The 16,046-nt window shown below is 36.8% G+C and overlaps 1 protein-coding gene across 6 annotated transcripts in view; it reads left to right on the forward strand.

Annotated features, from left to right (window-relative positions):
• HDAC9 (histone deacetylase 9) overlaps positions 1 to 16,046 on the forward strand; it is a 460,460-nt gene that overhangs the window by 248,996 nt on the left and 195,418 nt on the right. For 4 of the 6 annotated variants that reach the window (XM_058831731.1, XM_058831732.1, XM_058831733.1 and 1 more), the window contains exons 6-10: positions 2,769 to 2,897; positions 4,773 to 4,888; positions 10,526 to 10,648; positions 12,677 to 12,887; positions 13,298 to 13,515. In XM_058831731.1, the coding sequence (XP_058687714.1) occupies positions 2,769 to 2,897; positions 4,773 to 4,888; positions 10,526 to 10,648; positions 12,677 to 12,887; positions 13,298 to 13,515 (797 nt within the window). Of the gene's footprint in view, positions 1 to 2,768; positions 2,898 to 4,772; positions 4,889 to 10,525; positions 10,649 to 12,198; positions 12,247 to 12,676; positions 12,888 to 13,297; positions 13,516 to 16,046 lie in introns of all 6 variants that reach the window. The other 2 variants (XM_058831729.1, XM_058831728.1) reach the window with 1 other exon arrangement.

The following is a 16,046-nucleotide window of genomic DNA, read 5'->3' on the forward strand; positions in this document are numbered from 1 at the left end:
ACTAATTAAGCTGAGCAAAGGAGCAAATAATGTGCAGTAAAAATACTTACAGGGTGGCTAATGCAAAACAGTTATTTTGAACATTACCCCTCTGTAGAACCACTTCTAAAAGCCACTAGTTAAAGTATTGAGCCAAATACTCATTTGAAACATAAGGCAAATTAATTATAATAATTCTGGGCCATTTGCTAAGACTTTCCAAGTGTCTTGCAGATACTAGGGAAACAGTCTAATTAAAAAAAAAAAAAAGGTTTGAAGAATTTATTTTCATTTTTTGCTAATATTCACATTTCAGAGTTTAAAGGACTAAAACTGTTTCTAAATGTTCTTACATATGTACTTTGAGGCAGTGTGTATGTATGTGTATATATGTTTATAATTGCAGTCCACAGTTCCATATTTGAAGTTTAAAATACTTAATTTTGCCTTTTTAACTGTCAGAAGAGAGTTGATAATTATAGATGTCTTATTAGTGCCCTCATGTAGGAGTGCACTAAAGCACATAGGGTTGCTGTTGTGATCCATACATCTTGCAGTGAACAGTAATTCTGCCCCAGCCTTGGAGGAGCAGGATGGTTCAGTGACCTCTACAGTCAAGCCAGTGCCTCAGCCACTGCTGGCAATCAAGAAACCATTGTTGGGTTCTGCATTTTTTTCATTGGACCAGATACCTTCAAATTGTTTAGCTCTGTATGTTTCATTGACTGAAACTAGAATTCTTTTTGCTAGTCATTGAGTCCTAGTAAGTACCATGTTAGGATCTGGCAGTGTCTCAGGAAGAAAATTCAGGGAAGCCAGAATTTGAAGGAAACACTCTTCAAACATTGGCTTTGATTTGTATTGTGAGGTTTGTTTTATAATTTTAAAACCAATATTCTGCATGCCATTTAATATTAAAATTAATTATTTCCATTTTTATAGCTGTTTCTCATGCATCTTCTTGGATGGCTCATAATTTCATACATTGACTTTAAAGTTTATTTTCTGTGCTTATATGATGGAGTCAGATGCAGAAAATTACGGGAATTTGGTAGAAATAGAAAGGGAATTGCTGTGATTGAGCATGAAACATTTACATAGAAGTGGAGAATTTCTCCAGTGAGTGTTGCTGAGGATTTGTATCATTTTCATCTGTCATGGATGCACAGACAGATTATGTACAGACATATTCTCCTAATTTTAAAGAGTACAGAATAGTAGAAATGGAAATATATCTAAGTGCAAAAGGAGCGAGCACCTTTTCTTTTAAATGTCATCACACCTGGTAAGATCTGTGGTGATAGCATGTAGTGTAATCAGAGCCCACTACTATATTTTATATTTTCAGTTTCATTGCAAATGATATCTCAGATAGTAAACAAGTCATCTGTACTGTATTGTTAGAACCATTCATCTCAACAGTGGTAGCAGGTGATAAAAATAAATTTCTAGTTAATTGTTTATTATTAAAGATTTCCAGCGTTGTGCTAACCTGGGTATCTTGGTCTGAAATGTATGTAAGGCACAGGGTCTTCTGAGGGCAGCCCTGGCCATGTGCAGTGTGGTACATGACAAAAGTCAGTGTGTGACAACAGGTACTGCTGGTCACAGCAACTCTGCAGTGAGGAGCAGCCCCTTTGCCCTCCAGTGACCATTTCTAGCCTCCCCTTCCCTGAGGGAACAGGTGGGACAGAAGGAAAAGTGGTGTGCAATGTGACATGATGGGCAGAGACTAGAATTCAAAATGTAGGATTGAATTCCTGCCCCAAAGTGACTAACAGTGTATTTCTGAATTGAGTGAAGATACCATGTATTTTGGTTTTCTGCTAACTCTTGCTCCTTCTTTGCGGCTGGGTTTAAGTCTGTGCATAGGAAAGAGAACTGATCCCAGTTTCTAGCTCTCTCTATTTTGAGATATTTTTTAGCCAATCCTCAGTTCCAGGAAGGGAAATACAAACAAATTCTACTCCACAATTATCTTTCACTAGCTCTTAGCAGTCTGTTTGATACAGGGTTTACTTGAAGAACAAATAAATGACTACATGAAATATTTTATCATGCTAAAAATACTACAAAATATAAAGCACAGCAGAGCTGACCTTCATGTGAAAAGACTGTGTCTATTAAGGAAACAAAGGTGGAACTTGCCCAAGGTGCATTATGTATAATCCTAGGTTTTCTGGGAATCAACCCTACTTCTTCATTTTCAGAGCATATATTTTTCTCTGTGAGTGTTCTTAGGACACTGTCATAAATCTAGTTGTTTGGTGTGTTACTCAGAAAACATTAAAGTTCTGGACCTAAAATCACTGACCAAGAAATGTTCTGCCAGCAAGGCTTGTCGTAATTTATATTTCTCAGAGAAATCAAAAGGCACCAGTGGAGGCTAATCTCTGTTTCTGCAATTAGACCTTAATCCATTTAGTGTTCCAGGTTCCAAGATGTGTTTTCCAAGTTTCCACCTACAAGAGAGATAAAAGTAATGTAAATTTAATTTGCATTCATTTATTATTAATACTTACAGTAGTAACAATAATTAATGGGTAACTTCAAAGTTGCAAAGGAATGAAAAAAATACTGGGATCCGAAGTACTTCAGCTTTCTTCAACTCTTTCCTAGCCAATCTAAAATGAAGTTGTATGAGGAGCAACAGGATGACTGGGAAGGTTGGGCAGTAAAATCTCTGCCTCCATGCCCTCCTTGGATCAGATGAGGTGCTACAGTGTCAGTGTCTGACACAAGCCAGGAATTGGATTTGTAGTCACAAATTTTCTTCTTTCCATTTCCAGCTTCAGAGCCCAATTTGAAGGTACGTTCAAGATTAAAACAAAAGGTGACAGAAAGAAGAAGCAGTCCTTTACTCAGGAGGAAGGATGGAAATGTCAGTTCATTCAAGAAGCGTCTTTTTGAGGTGACAGGTAATGAAGAATGGGGAAATTCTGTTGCCACAGCTCACAGAATAGTGGTGGTATTTCAGAATTGAACCTGTTTACTAAACAAAATGAGCATTTGCAGTATTTGGCGTCATCCTGACGATTCTTGCTTCGATTTTGCATTGATACTTAGTAGATTAGTGGCTTTTTCAGGTGATTGGACCATACCTTTATGCAATCAATCGTTACTAGTCTATCCAACATATATCTGTATCCACTTGATATATCAGAATTATGTCACACCAAAATGGAATTAAAATACAGCTTGAACAAACACATTGTTTGTATGTTCAGTTCTTGTGACAACTTTACACAGGATGTCATGTGTGGAAGTGGAACAGAAATGTGAATGTAAGCATGAAAGTTGCTAAGCAAAGTAGTTGTTTTATAATATATAAGTAGTCCTTACAAATTATTTCCAAATTTTAATTTTTCTACAGCTAACTTGTAAATTCTGTTTGCTGAAGCCTCTATGAGATTTTAATATCCATTTCCTTAGTTTTGTTTTTTTTTAAAGTTCTTAGCTGATTTCTTTGCAGTTTGCATACTTACAAGTAGTTTATAAAATGAAATTTTTATCACTGGAGGTTTTTTCGTGATTCATTGAAACATGAAAATAGCTGTCTTCTTTTCCTGGCTCTGACAATAACTTGAAGCCTTTCAGATTGCTGTTATAATTATTGGTATTGACTATATGACAGTTTAGACCTTTCATAACCCTGGTTAAAAATTGTTGCCTGAAGTCTTTTTCCCTTTGCTTTTTATTCTCTTAATTGAAAATATCTCTTTTTTTTAAATGCCTATTTGTACAAAAAGGTGCCATTTTAATTTTTAAAAAATGAGAAAAAAATTTATTTAAGTTTGTGTGTCTCCACTTCTCTGATACCTATTGAAGATACAATGCAAGAACTCCTACATGGCCAGTTTGTATAGCTGGGTATGGAGTCACTTCAGTAAATCAAAGAGTAAGAGATCCACGTAACAGCTAGGAAGCCTCCTGTGGTGTCAGTCAAAGTGAAAACATACTTTTGCATATGAACTAAAGCATAAAGAGTGAATAAGCAAAGAAGTAACTATAGAATATTACGTGCCACATTTAGATATTAATTACTTTAACTTGAGTGCTTTAATTTGAAAGCTATTCCTTGAAAGAGGATTACCTCCATTAGTGGCTTTCTCTTCCTTCTTTAACCTTCTTAACTGTTTCCATTCCATAAATATAATTTATATCAGTGTAGAATTAGAATAATTCAATACAACAGCATACAATGAGGTCATCACCTCCCCCTTTTTTTAGACAGACATTTTAAATCAAGATAGCACACAGCCTTTCAAATCCTATTTTAATGTCTTTACATACTGTAAATATTCCTTCATATTTGTGCCAAAGATACAGTGAAGGTGTATATTTTGCCATTAGTACTTGTGTATGTAATGATTTGTCCACAATGGACTCATCCCCTTCCTAGAAGGAGTGGCAGTAGGCCTCATCTCTTCCAGAGCCAGGGCTCTGTACAATTAAAAAGGAAAGAGTTTCTTTTCTTTACTCATTACAAACTCTGTCTCTACCTGATACTGAGTATCATAACTATCTTTCTGAGAAAAATAAATACTAAATTCTTCTTATGTGACACAGACAGATCAGAAGGGGAAAGATCAAGAGTATCTTTCCTTGTTAGTTGTTGAAAGAAAACCAAAGAAATGGAAGATGAATCAAGAGTTTTTAATGTAAGTAAATAGTGTAACCAACAGATATTTTTCAACAGCGAAAAAGCCCCATGCTATTAAGATTCTATAAATAATCAAGATTATTAATTGCCTTCCAGAGTGAAATTCATGTATGTTTAATCTGTTTTTCAGAATCCTCAGTCAGTAGCAGCTCCCCTGGATCAGGTCCCAGTTCCCCAAGCAATGGTCCGACCAGCAGTACAACAGAAAATGAAACCTCTGGTTTGCCATCTAATATTCAAGCTGAGGTAACACTCATTATTGTGTATGTAATTGCTCAGGTTTCTAGACTGAATAGGATGGGAAATTTGATTTGATCATACTCACAAGCAGAATAATTGGGATACCAGGACACTACAGGCTGACATCACAGTATGTTATATACATGATATATCTTTATGTATGAGATACATACTCAGAAGACTATGGTTACAAAATTTTAGGGAAAAACAGCAGTAGTGTTAACCGGAAGAGTGGAGGGAGCTGTGGAAGGAACTTGGTTATAGAGTATTTCCTTCTGGGGTGACCTGCAGGAGGTGCTCAGTGCTGAATGCTGATAAAGAATTCCACCACCTACCGTGGTGTCAACATTGGTGATCCTAACATATGAGAGCTAAGGTGGTCCCAGGTACAGATGTATGCTGAAGTAGATTTCTTTAATCGCAGTATTGAAGATAGGTGACTAAATCCTTGTCACATCTCCCCTTTATTTTACTGTATCTGTTTCCTTATCAGGGCAGTGCTTAATGCCGTAAATGTCATGCCAGAATTCTTGAATACTTGTTTTGTAAAGTGAGATTGTAAACGGAAGGAATCTGAACTACTCCTTATTCTGTTTCATACATACGTGCCTATAACAGCAGGAATGCAGATGGTAAATCAGTTGTGATAAACCTCATTTAGCACAGATGACATGCCCAAGTCATGCTTTCCATGGCAATATTGTAAAGGGACAGTAAACTAATTCGACTAAGAGAGGCTCAAATTCCACAATATTCTAGTCTATACTTACTGCATTTCCTGCATTGGTGGCAAGGTTTCCTATTAATTGTTGTTTTATGCTTTTTATTTTAGAAAAATTGCATAAGAAAATGTGAATTAACAGAGTTTTAGTTAATGGAGCTATTTCTCCAGGTCAGTGGCAGGACATTCACCTAAAAAAAACCCGCTGGAATGGGCAGTTCAACTTCCAGCAGTGACTTTTCCCCATAATGAATTAATTGTGTGTGTGAACTATGATCCAGGGGGCAGGTGGGTGACCTCTGCACACTGATTAGTAGCCTCTCTCTGGCCCGTAACCAAAAAGAAAAAAAAATTGCATTGATGGCTAACATGTGGTCTTGTCTCATAGCCCCCCATATGTGATTGCAAAGAAATTTAAATGATGCAGAGTAAGATCCATCATTAGGATCCTAGTTCAGTGGAATTAAGTTGTGTATTTTACTACTGGGAATGTTTTAGGTAGAAGTTGGTAATATGTGGATGTTATTGTGTGCTGTATTAAACAGGAAATCTTATCCAATTGGATCTTTTATTGACTTGAGGATTTACAAAATGGAAGGGCATTTATGTCTCAGACTGATACATGGTGGTCATGACTTTGTATATTACAGTTTCTGGACACTTGTACCATCAGAAATACATACAGGCTGGTCAGGCTGATGGTCTCTGGGGATATTTGGAAAGGTTGTAGCAAGAACCAGCAGTTATATTCTGTTAGCTAGTAGACCATTGCATTGCATATTTGCCACTATTGTGTCAGACATCAAAAATGATAACCCCAACATACAATCAAAGATGCTCAAAGGAGCCTAAAACATCCCTTTGGAAGCTGAGCTCTGCATTGCTGGCGTTGGTCACTTCACTTGGTGAAATGTGCTAAGAAGCTGAAACTACAGACTTCCACTTCTGGATCCAGTTGGGGATTTCTTTACCTCTCTGGTTACTTGACAGTACTGTTTTCCTGTGGGTTCAAACATTTTTCCATAAATCTCAGCTTCATTGAGTCTTATTTCAGTGGGATTTTCTTTGGTAGTTTAACAGCAGCCAAACTCCTACATATCTCTTTCCTAGTTTAGTCTTAGCCAGCTCTCAAAGACTATACAGCTAATCAGTTTTTAATCAGATTCACAAAGTACAGAAGTTTCTAAAACAGGATGAGTGTTCCAAAATCACCCAAAATATCACTTGTTTTTCTGTAATTCTGTATGACTCACATTGCTGTTGTTTCATAATCGTTGTTGTGACATTTGCAGTAAGTGTTATGCTCATATCTGAGTGGGTGGATAGCCGTGGTTTTCATGGCAGCAAATAAAACAACTTTTTGCTGGGGAAAAACAGGTTGCTATGACAGAGTAATTTACCAGTAAAACATGAGTCAGTACCGTAAATGATTACACTCCAGTGCATGGACAGAATTAGAGCATTATCAGTAATGAAACAGATTTTTAAAGTATTTTTACCACATCCATTGGAATGGTGAGATTTTGAGTGGTTTACTCTCTGGAGCAGACAGTCTGGTGGGTAGACGTTTGCAATTTTTTGAATGAACAAAGGTGAACTGCACATGCTGCAGCTTTCCAGATAATCTTTTACTATCACAGTTCCCTTAATGGTACTTTCACTACCATTTGTTAAAACACTGGTCTCATTATATGAAACTTGAAAGTTGAACTCAGGATTTTAATTGCACCTTATAAATAAAATCCTGTTTTTATTAGGCGCAGTTGTCTCCAGTATCATCAAGGTTCACCGCAGTAGCTATTTGTCTCCTGTAGTATGCCGTACACTTTCAGGTCACCTGCTGTGCTGGGGCTAAATCTTACTTGCCTGAGAAATGCAAGCAGGATTGAGCCCCTGCACAGCATGTCCCTTGAGTTCAGAGGGACAACCTGCTTTAGTCATGTGAAATGATTAATTTTAGGCATTCACGGTCTGGTCAAAAGCCATTGAAGGCAATGGAAAGTTTCCAGTTGGTGTAACTGGGCTTCAGATCAATTTCTTTCTTCTATTTGTGCTTTGGAAAATAGTATTTCCTAGAATATCACCTGATTATACAGGAGATATAAATCACGTATGTGACAGATAAACACATATTTGTTTTGTACAACTCCACAGCCCCATGTTTTTAATACTAAGCTCCTTGAGGTGATTTTTGTAAGGAGCCAGTGGAAAAAAGTGTAGGTTTCTGACCAGCTCATGAGGTTTGTGTCAAGTGCATGTAAAGAGAGTCTAAATTAATTTTTTCAAGAATCATCCCAAAAGCCTCAAGAAATACAAGTGTAAGTAATTGTGAATATTGTAAGTTGTGGCAATTAGCTCCACAACTGACGAGCATTAAAGCCAAACCATTTTGTCTTCCCCTTGTAATCTATAAATGTGCATATAAACATGCACACGTAGGTGTTCCTGCTCTCAGCAGGTCCCACAGCACAGCCCAAGCAGGGTTGTTGATGGTTACTTGTTGATCGTCGTGCACTGTTACACTGAGTTCTTGTACTCTAATTTAAGAAAGAGGATAACTCTGTTGATGGGCTATTTTAAGCATCAGTAAGCAGGATCTGGGGACCCAATGAGTAGGTACATAGAGGAGCAAGTAGGGCAAGTTACTCTTTGGGGAAATTTAAGTGCCAATCCAAACCACCATGTCTGCATGTAGGACACAGACATGGATTAGTCATTGTGCTGCCAAATTACTCTCTTGGCAACTCCTGCATGTGCCACCATTGCAAGGAATTGTTGACCATGTAGAAAGAAAAGCTGTGAACACAAATTTCTGCCTCTGGGGGACCCTGCTCGAGCAGGGTGCTTGGATTAGATAACATCCAGTGGACCCTTTGAACCTTACCCATTCAGGGATTCTGTGATACGCAGAGGACCCTAATCTATGCAGGTGGACTACTGCATTTATTTTGGAAGATGAGGTTAAACTGATGCTTAGGATATTACCTGAAAATATTTTTTAAAATCAATCACTTGCCAGATGAAAATGGCAGGTTATTGGCAGTATTAGAAATTAAATTAAGAGGCTTTTACTAATTAACTCCTGTTTTCAATATTAAATTCCTGTGGTAAATAACATCATTGCTTCTACCTGATGAAATAATCATGCCAGACCTTAGTGAGGTAGTGTGTTTTACTGCTATACACCCTGCCATTGTTATTTTTATTTATTCAGATCTTAGAAGGTAATAGTGGCATACCAAAACCCAAATATTAAACATAAATCTTTCAAGTGGCTTTGTATCAATGCTGCCATTGCTACAAATTTGATTATATTCTAGGAGGCACATTAGAGTGTCCTTTTTTACTCAAATATTTGTAGATTCCCTCCATAATATCTCCATAGTCTTGACATGCGTTTATTCATGGTCAAAGGTGGATGTTATCAAGGCAAGACACTGTTAGTCAGGAATTAACGTAATATACAAGTGGAGCTTCTTTGTTTCCTACACTATCTGTTGACATTCCCTAGGTACCAAAAGAAAATTACAGGGATAGACTTCTACTGTTATTGTCTCAGTGATAGGTCGTATCTCCAAACAAACTGTATGAGGAAGGTTATGTTTTGGAATAACATCCTGTGTTTTTGTGCTTAACCACTTTTCATTGATGGTCTGAAGTTGCATTGTATTAACACGAAGTATTTTACAGAGTTAATTGATATTCCAGGTTTGTCCGGGGGAAAATCTACAGCTCCCCACAACATGCTTGACAAGTTATTATATTTACTTTAGTCAAAGCCCGAGTGTGCAGTATCCCTCTTGGAGGTGGTCTATTATTGGAGTCCCATATGCTTTTTGTTTGGGAAGAAAGCAGTCACTGTGTCATACTGTTACACAGGGTATTCTTTTTCAAGGATGTTGTTCCCTTGGGGACCATATCATGCCAGAGTTCCTAAGTCTAATAAGACCTTTGTAGCTCTTATTGTGTCAAAGTTCTGGGAGGGAAGCAAGAGTTAAACAGAAAATATAATTCAAGCAACTTTACTAGACCACATGTTGAAAAATATCACTGTTCAAGCAAAAAGGCAAAGGCTTCAAAAAGATTCCTGATGTGGTAATCTTTTTATGTTTCTTCTCAATTAATCTATGGAAATAAAAAGGGTGATCTTTGTAGAATGTCTGGTTTTATTTTAAAGTAATTAAAAATGTATCAGCAGTTCCGTGTCCCTGAAAACTGTATAACAGTTCTTCAAAAGAAGTGTTAAAAATTTTAACTTGAATGGATTAGGAAAGCTGTGAGGACTATCCCATCATCAGAGATTGGCAGGATGCTGGTTCTGTATATATGCAGACAGAGAGACAGTCTGTTATTTTAAATGGCAGATGTGTCAATATGCCTTGCTTTCTACATAAAATTTCGATGTAATATAATTAATGTGCCTGAAACATCCCCATATGTCTGGCTAACAAAAACGTCCCCATGTCTGGCTAACAAAAGACATGGACTAGTTAAAAACCACATTTTTTTCCTTACAACAAAAGTCATAAAAACCATGGTAAAAGTTCGATACATCCATATTCGTGATTCAGCTGGATATAATCCTTAATTCACTGGATAAATTCCCACTGAGTTTCTTGGAGTGAAAGTCCGGTTGATGAGAAGACCTGATTTTGAGTTGGTGAGAAGTCGATAAGATGGTCTAGGATTCCTCAGGATTTCAGATTTGCATTGAAATTTGATTTACTAACCAAGGAATAATCCCTGATACATTTAATTTGTTTTCTTAAGAAAAGAACTTTTTTTACAGGGACAGTTTTCGGTTGGGATGCAAACCAATGACTGGTACATAATTGGCTGTCAGCGTATCGCGATACAAGCATAAAATAACCAAGATAAAAAGCTTGGAGATTTACTTTGGTTGGTTTTCCCCTTTATTCCAGCACCTGGTTTCTCAGCAACGCCTTTTGATACAGGATGAATCAGTGAACTTGTTGAGTCTGTACACATCCCCTTCTCTGCCCAACATTACCTTGGGACTTCCAGCAATACAACCTCAAATCAGTGTAAGTGACCAGTCTCAAGCCTTCCTGCATACACTTGCTTCCAGAAAATCTACTTTCTGATTATTCTCTTTATATTTTTAGCATTTTGGAACACAAGAAATTCAGAGTAGGAACCAGGAACCAGACCTCTCTATGCATTGGGCAACATTTAAGGGCACAACTTGAAAGCAATATTCATTGATCTCAAATAAACAAGTACCAGTGTGGATCTTAGCTAAGTATGATCCACATGCATTGCATTTATGCCAGATAACAGATTTCATATGTGGCAAGAAGTATATGAAGAGATTTAGTATAAAAGTATGAGGAGATTATTTAGTATAAAAGTTTAAATTATATGATAATTTCTACCTGATAAATTACAGCACTTGTAACTTTTTATGAGATTCCAGTAATGACCTAAACTGGGCTGAAGCATTGTAGAAAAAGAATGTAGTATTCCTCTAGCTCAGTTGAAAAAAAAAAAAAGTAAAAATATTGCTATATGGTGGTTCTATACAACATGGTGGAAACTGGTAACTTCTATGGTGAAATTAGGGGTTCTAACCACAGGTTTCAGTGGAGGTGAAAAAAATTAAATCTATGCGATCCACTATGGTTTGTAATAATGCTCCTTAATTCCAGTGCTAAATGTAGTTTCAAGTCAAAGTTCCATGTTATTTTATGGCTTTTTCAATACTTTTACTGTTCTTAGCAGTAATATATTGCTGCAATCTAACATTTTAGCATCAGGTACAGAAATTCACAAAGAAAATTGTGTAAGTCTGAAATCAGTTCTCTAAAAGTCTTAGAAAATTATTGTTTTTAAAAGATGGAAAAATTGAACATCATGAAAAGTAGTGCTTACTTCTGAGAGGATATCATCAAAAATTTCTTAGCTATTTCACAAAAATATAACTAGCTTCAAAGTAAATTTATAACATTAAAAAGAAATGAAAATATGTTTAATTTGCTCACTCAAATTCTTATAAGCTTTTGATGTGGCCAACTAGCACCAAATATTACTTTTGGCACTAGAAAAAACAAAGGGATTGATTTATGCAAGTAATGTTTATTTCTGTTACTAGAATAAGCAGTTGCAAATTGAATGTAAAGCTTACTTTGGTGTTTGTTTTTCAGGGGAGGGTGATAGCAGTGTGAAGTAAGCATACACCAAAAAAATATTGGTGAAAACCTTACTTTAGAATTTATGTAATTCATATTATCAGAGATACTGTTTTTACCATGACTTATCATAAGTGGTTATCTGCAAGCCTCAACATGCATATTTCTGCTAAGTTATTATTCTTGCTGTGAAAATTGTTATTCTGCTTGAACTGCCATTTCAAGATTTTTTTTTTTAAATAGGCAAAGAACAAAACAATATAAAGTACATTTGCAATGATGAAGGGCCAAAACTTCCAAAAGCTTTAAATCAATAACTGTGTAATTTAAAAGGCGCTTCAAAATGCCACACACATACAACAGCTCTTGATGATTCTGTAGATGAGAGTTTAACTGTACAAGTTTGCTTTGCGGAGGGTAAAACTTACATTTGTGCTGTCCTTCAGGGAGTCAGGGAGTGCTCCAGGAAAAGTAATAGCTTCCCACTACTACAGGTAACTACTTTGTTTTGCTGATTGGCTTGCTGTGTGATGGAAAGTTATGTGAAAAACCAAGCCTTGCCTATTCCAAACTAAATGCAAACTATTTCCTCTGATCCTCTAGTTTCCTGTGCAGGAGGCTGTGCAAAGGTCTTTAGGAATTTTAAGGATAGGTCCCGTCCTTTCATTAATAATGTTCTAACCAGTGATTCCTTATGCTTTGGCTTTTATTGCTGATTTTTTTTCGACTGGTTTCATTACTTAGTTTCTCACAGCATTACATTTAACCAGCATGTTCTTCCTTTTCATCTCACAAAGTGTAAGATAGGGATGTTAACCTTTCCTTCTGTGTGTGTTCATGAAGACATAAGACCATCTAATCAAGCAGAGGTATAAATGGCCAGTTCTCTGAAAAGCAGTTACCATTGCTGTTGTTCTTTGACAGGCTTCATCATCATTCAAAGAAAAGCAGAAGGGGGAGACCCCGTCACTGAGACAAGGAGTGGCCTTGGCTGGACAGTATGGAGGAAACATTCCTCCATCATCAACTCATCCTCACATTGCTTTGGAGGGAAAGCCAAACAGCAGCCACCAAGCTCTCTTGCAGCATCTGTTACTGAAAGAACAAATGAGACAGCAAAAACTTCTTGTGACTGGTAATGATCAAAGCTCTGGCAATAGTAATTTAAGATGTTTTTAATGACATTTGTGTTCGGTTTAAACTAAATGCGGTAATACAAATACCATACATCTGAACTCTTGGGAAAAGTAGAAGGGTGGAAGAAAAAAGGACAGCATCTTTGTTTTCCCTTTTAGTGATTCTGTTCCAGTCTGTTAGCCTGAAAGAATTCAATGATTACAGAAAAAAGAATATGATTACTTCATCACATTCTTTTGCAGCAGCTGAACTTCCCAGCATGGCGAGGCACGTGATACAAGTCCCACTGCATCAGAGCAGATGCAGAGTTCTGCAATATACACCTCTCTTCTTACTGAAAGCTTTCTTTGCTGTTAAACTATTAGTTTGTTGTTTTCCACAGGGGAGTGAAATGTCCCTGTTTTGCAGGAGCGGTTCCTCTTCATCCACAGTCTCCTTTAGCAGCAAAGGAGAGAGTCTCACCTGGCATAAGAGCTGCCCACAAACTGCCTCGTCACAGGCCACTGAACAGAACCCAGTCAGCTCCTCTTCCTCAGAGTACTTTGGCCCAGCTGGTCATCCAGCAGCAACATCAGCAATTTTTGGAGAAGCAGAAACAGTACCAGCAGCAGATCCACATGAATAAGGTGAGTTCCCAAAGTAAAGAATTTCCAATAAATTTAAAGGTGGAAAACTAACAGTGAAATTTAGATATTGGTGCCATGTCATCACAGACAATAGAGAGGTTCTTGCAGGAGTATCTTTTTTTGTTTACGCATAGCAGATATACACATTTGTATGGATCTTAATTTTAAGGTTCTGAAATAGGCTACAGTTCAACAAAATAGAGCTCAAAGCAACTTACATTTTTACCTGACAGGGGTTTTCCTGTTGAATGGTAAATAGTGTCTTAAAAATTGACGTGTACTTCAGAGGTGCAGCAATTGCTCCACTTGCTGCTTCTGAATTGTGTAAAAACTTGTATTATTGTGGACTAGAATGCTGCATAAATAGATAACTCATTTGAACTCAAATCACCTTATTAAATTTAGGTGTTTATGTAAGAAACTTACTAAACATCTGGAGAAATTTTTACTCAGTGTTTATCAAACTGGCTTTTCTCTGTGGGTAACAAGAAAGTTTGTCACCTATATGGTGATATAAAATGACTGTATAAGGAGAAAGTGAAAACTGTCCTGTTGCTGGTATCTGACACAGAGTTGAATTGTGTAGTACAAGATTCCCTGTACAGTAGCATCTTATTCTGAGCAGGGGCAGGGGAAAGAAGAAAAGGGACCATCCATTAATCAACAAAGAGCAATAGATTCTAAACAGATTTATCAGGACACAATACTTCTACAACAAAAACAGATTGTTACCTGCTCTGAAATTAAGATGTGCAAGTAATTGCATGTTTTTTGTACACAGCTTTCCACAAGTTGTTTGCTGAAGCTCCACTAGTTTTACAAAGATACTAATTACGCCTCTTTAGTTGTCTTCTTTTGTTTTACTGTTACTCAATAACTATATATGAGGCAATTTTAAAGAAAAAAAGATGAAAAGTGGATGTTCAGCTCTTTTACCTAAGGAGAAAAAAAAATAAAAATCAGTCCACCTTACTTACTGGGTGAATTTCCCAGGGGTTACTGATTCTTTGGAATCTACTAAGAATTCCCAACAAAATTAGAAACAAACCTAGAGTTTAAGTACATAGTTTGTACAGTGGTTTGGTTATTAAATCTTGTCTTAATTAGGAAAAATGAAGACCAGAAAACTTCAAAGTTCAGAGCTGATCCTTGCATGTTAACCCCTCTCAGCTTGGGTGTTTTGATTACTCAACTAGGACTCCAGTTGGCTTTTCTTTGAGTATGCATTCCATATGTTTAATCAAGATGGCATATGTATATCTCGTAGCCTCAGGTTTTGAAAATATTTCACCTTCCCTCAATTGTCTAAAAAGACTTTTTAACTGCAACAATACTGAGTCTTTGTATTACAAACCCATCAGTTCATGCATTCCTCACAAAGCAAAGAACCCCACTGACATGTTTTTCTTAGATAATATGCTTATTGATATAAATTCTACCATAGCATTTGGGGCATATGCTGTGGCATATATGAGCATTTTTCCCCAGTGTGAAAATTAAACTTGAGGCACATAACCATATATTTCTAGTCACGTAGGATGAGGAATGCATTGCATCTTACCAGAGATAGATGGGGTAAGGAAGGAAAAAGATTGGAATTGGTTTGTGGTTTGTGGCTTGTTTCAGTAACTTTTTTTTTTTCTGTTGAACTACAGTGAAAATACATGCTAATGAGAATAATTCCCTCTCATACTTGAAATATGCTTTCATTCTCACACAGTTCTTTGTGATGAAGAGATGAAACTAGTGAATCTAGCTCTTACTCTGTACAGTATAGGCGACACACATATGCAGAGAATGGAAATTTAAGTCTGTCCTGGGGCCTCTCTCTGCCTTGAACATCCATAACCTACTTTTGCCCCAACAGCTTCTCACTCTCCCTTACTCCTACTCCCAGAGCAACCAGGCTTCTTCAGGAGCACAGTAACTCAGAGCAGCAAATGCCTGAGGACAAATGAGATCATGTTGCAGCCAGAGAAGCAGTGGGTTTTCCGAGGATGTGTGTGGTTTATCAGACTTTACAGTTTGCATCATCTAGATTCTTTTCCATTCTTAGAGGAACCATTTTGGAGAATAGTGCTGAAAAATCTCAGTGTCTAACAATGTATCTGTCCTCTGCAAGGACACAGAAAGCCAGGGAGCTTCCTTATATACTTACAGAATTTTTATAAACTGGAGTTTAAGGGTAGCCAATAGACAAGAGAGAGGAAAAAAGATCAGTCATGGAGTAACTTTAAATAGTGAATTTAAAGCTGTCTTCTTTAACCTTTTAGCTAAAAGTTCACATTGAACTCCTGTGACTACATAAGGTTTTTGAACTCTGCTAGAGTGGTAGAATATACTTTGTTTGGCCTTGAAACTTAAAACTTCAAAACTTAAAACTCTCTTCACAGTTGAAGTTATTTTTTCATTACATAATTTGCACAGCTTTAAAATCAAACTCTGCAAAGCAGAGTTATAGTTATTTGAAACTTTAAACAAAATATATACTAGACCAGGGAAGAAAACAATCACGTATTTTATTTCTTAGG

This window comes from Poecile atricapillus, chromosome 2, assembly GCF_030490865.1.
Source record: "Poecile atricapillus isolate bPoeAtr1 chromosome 2, bPoeAtr1.hap1, whole genome shotgun sequence".
Classification (NCBI taxonomy): Eukaryota; Metazoa; Chordata; class Aves; order Passeriformes; family Paridae; genus Poecile; species Poecile atricapillus.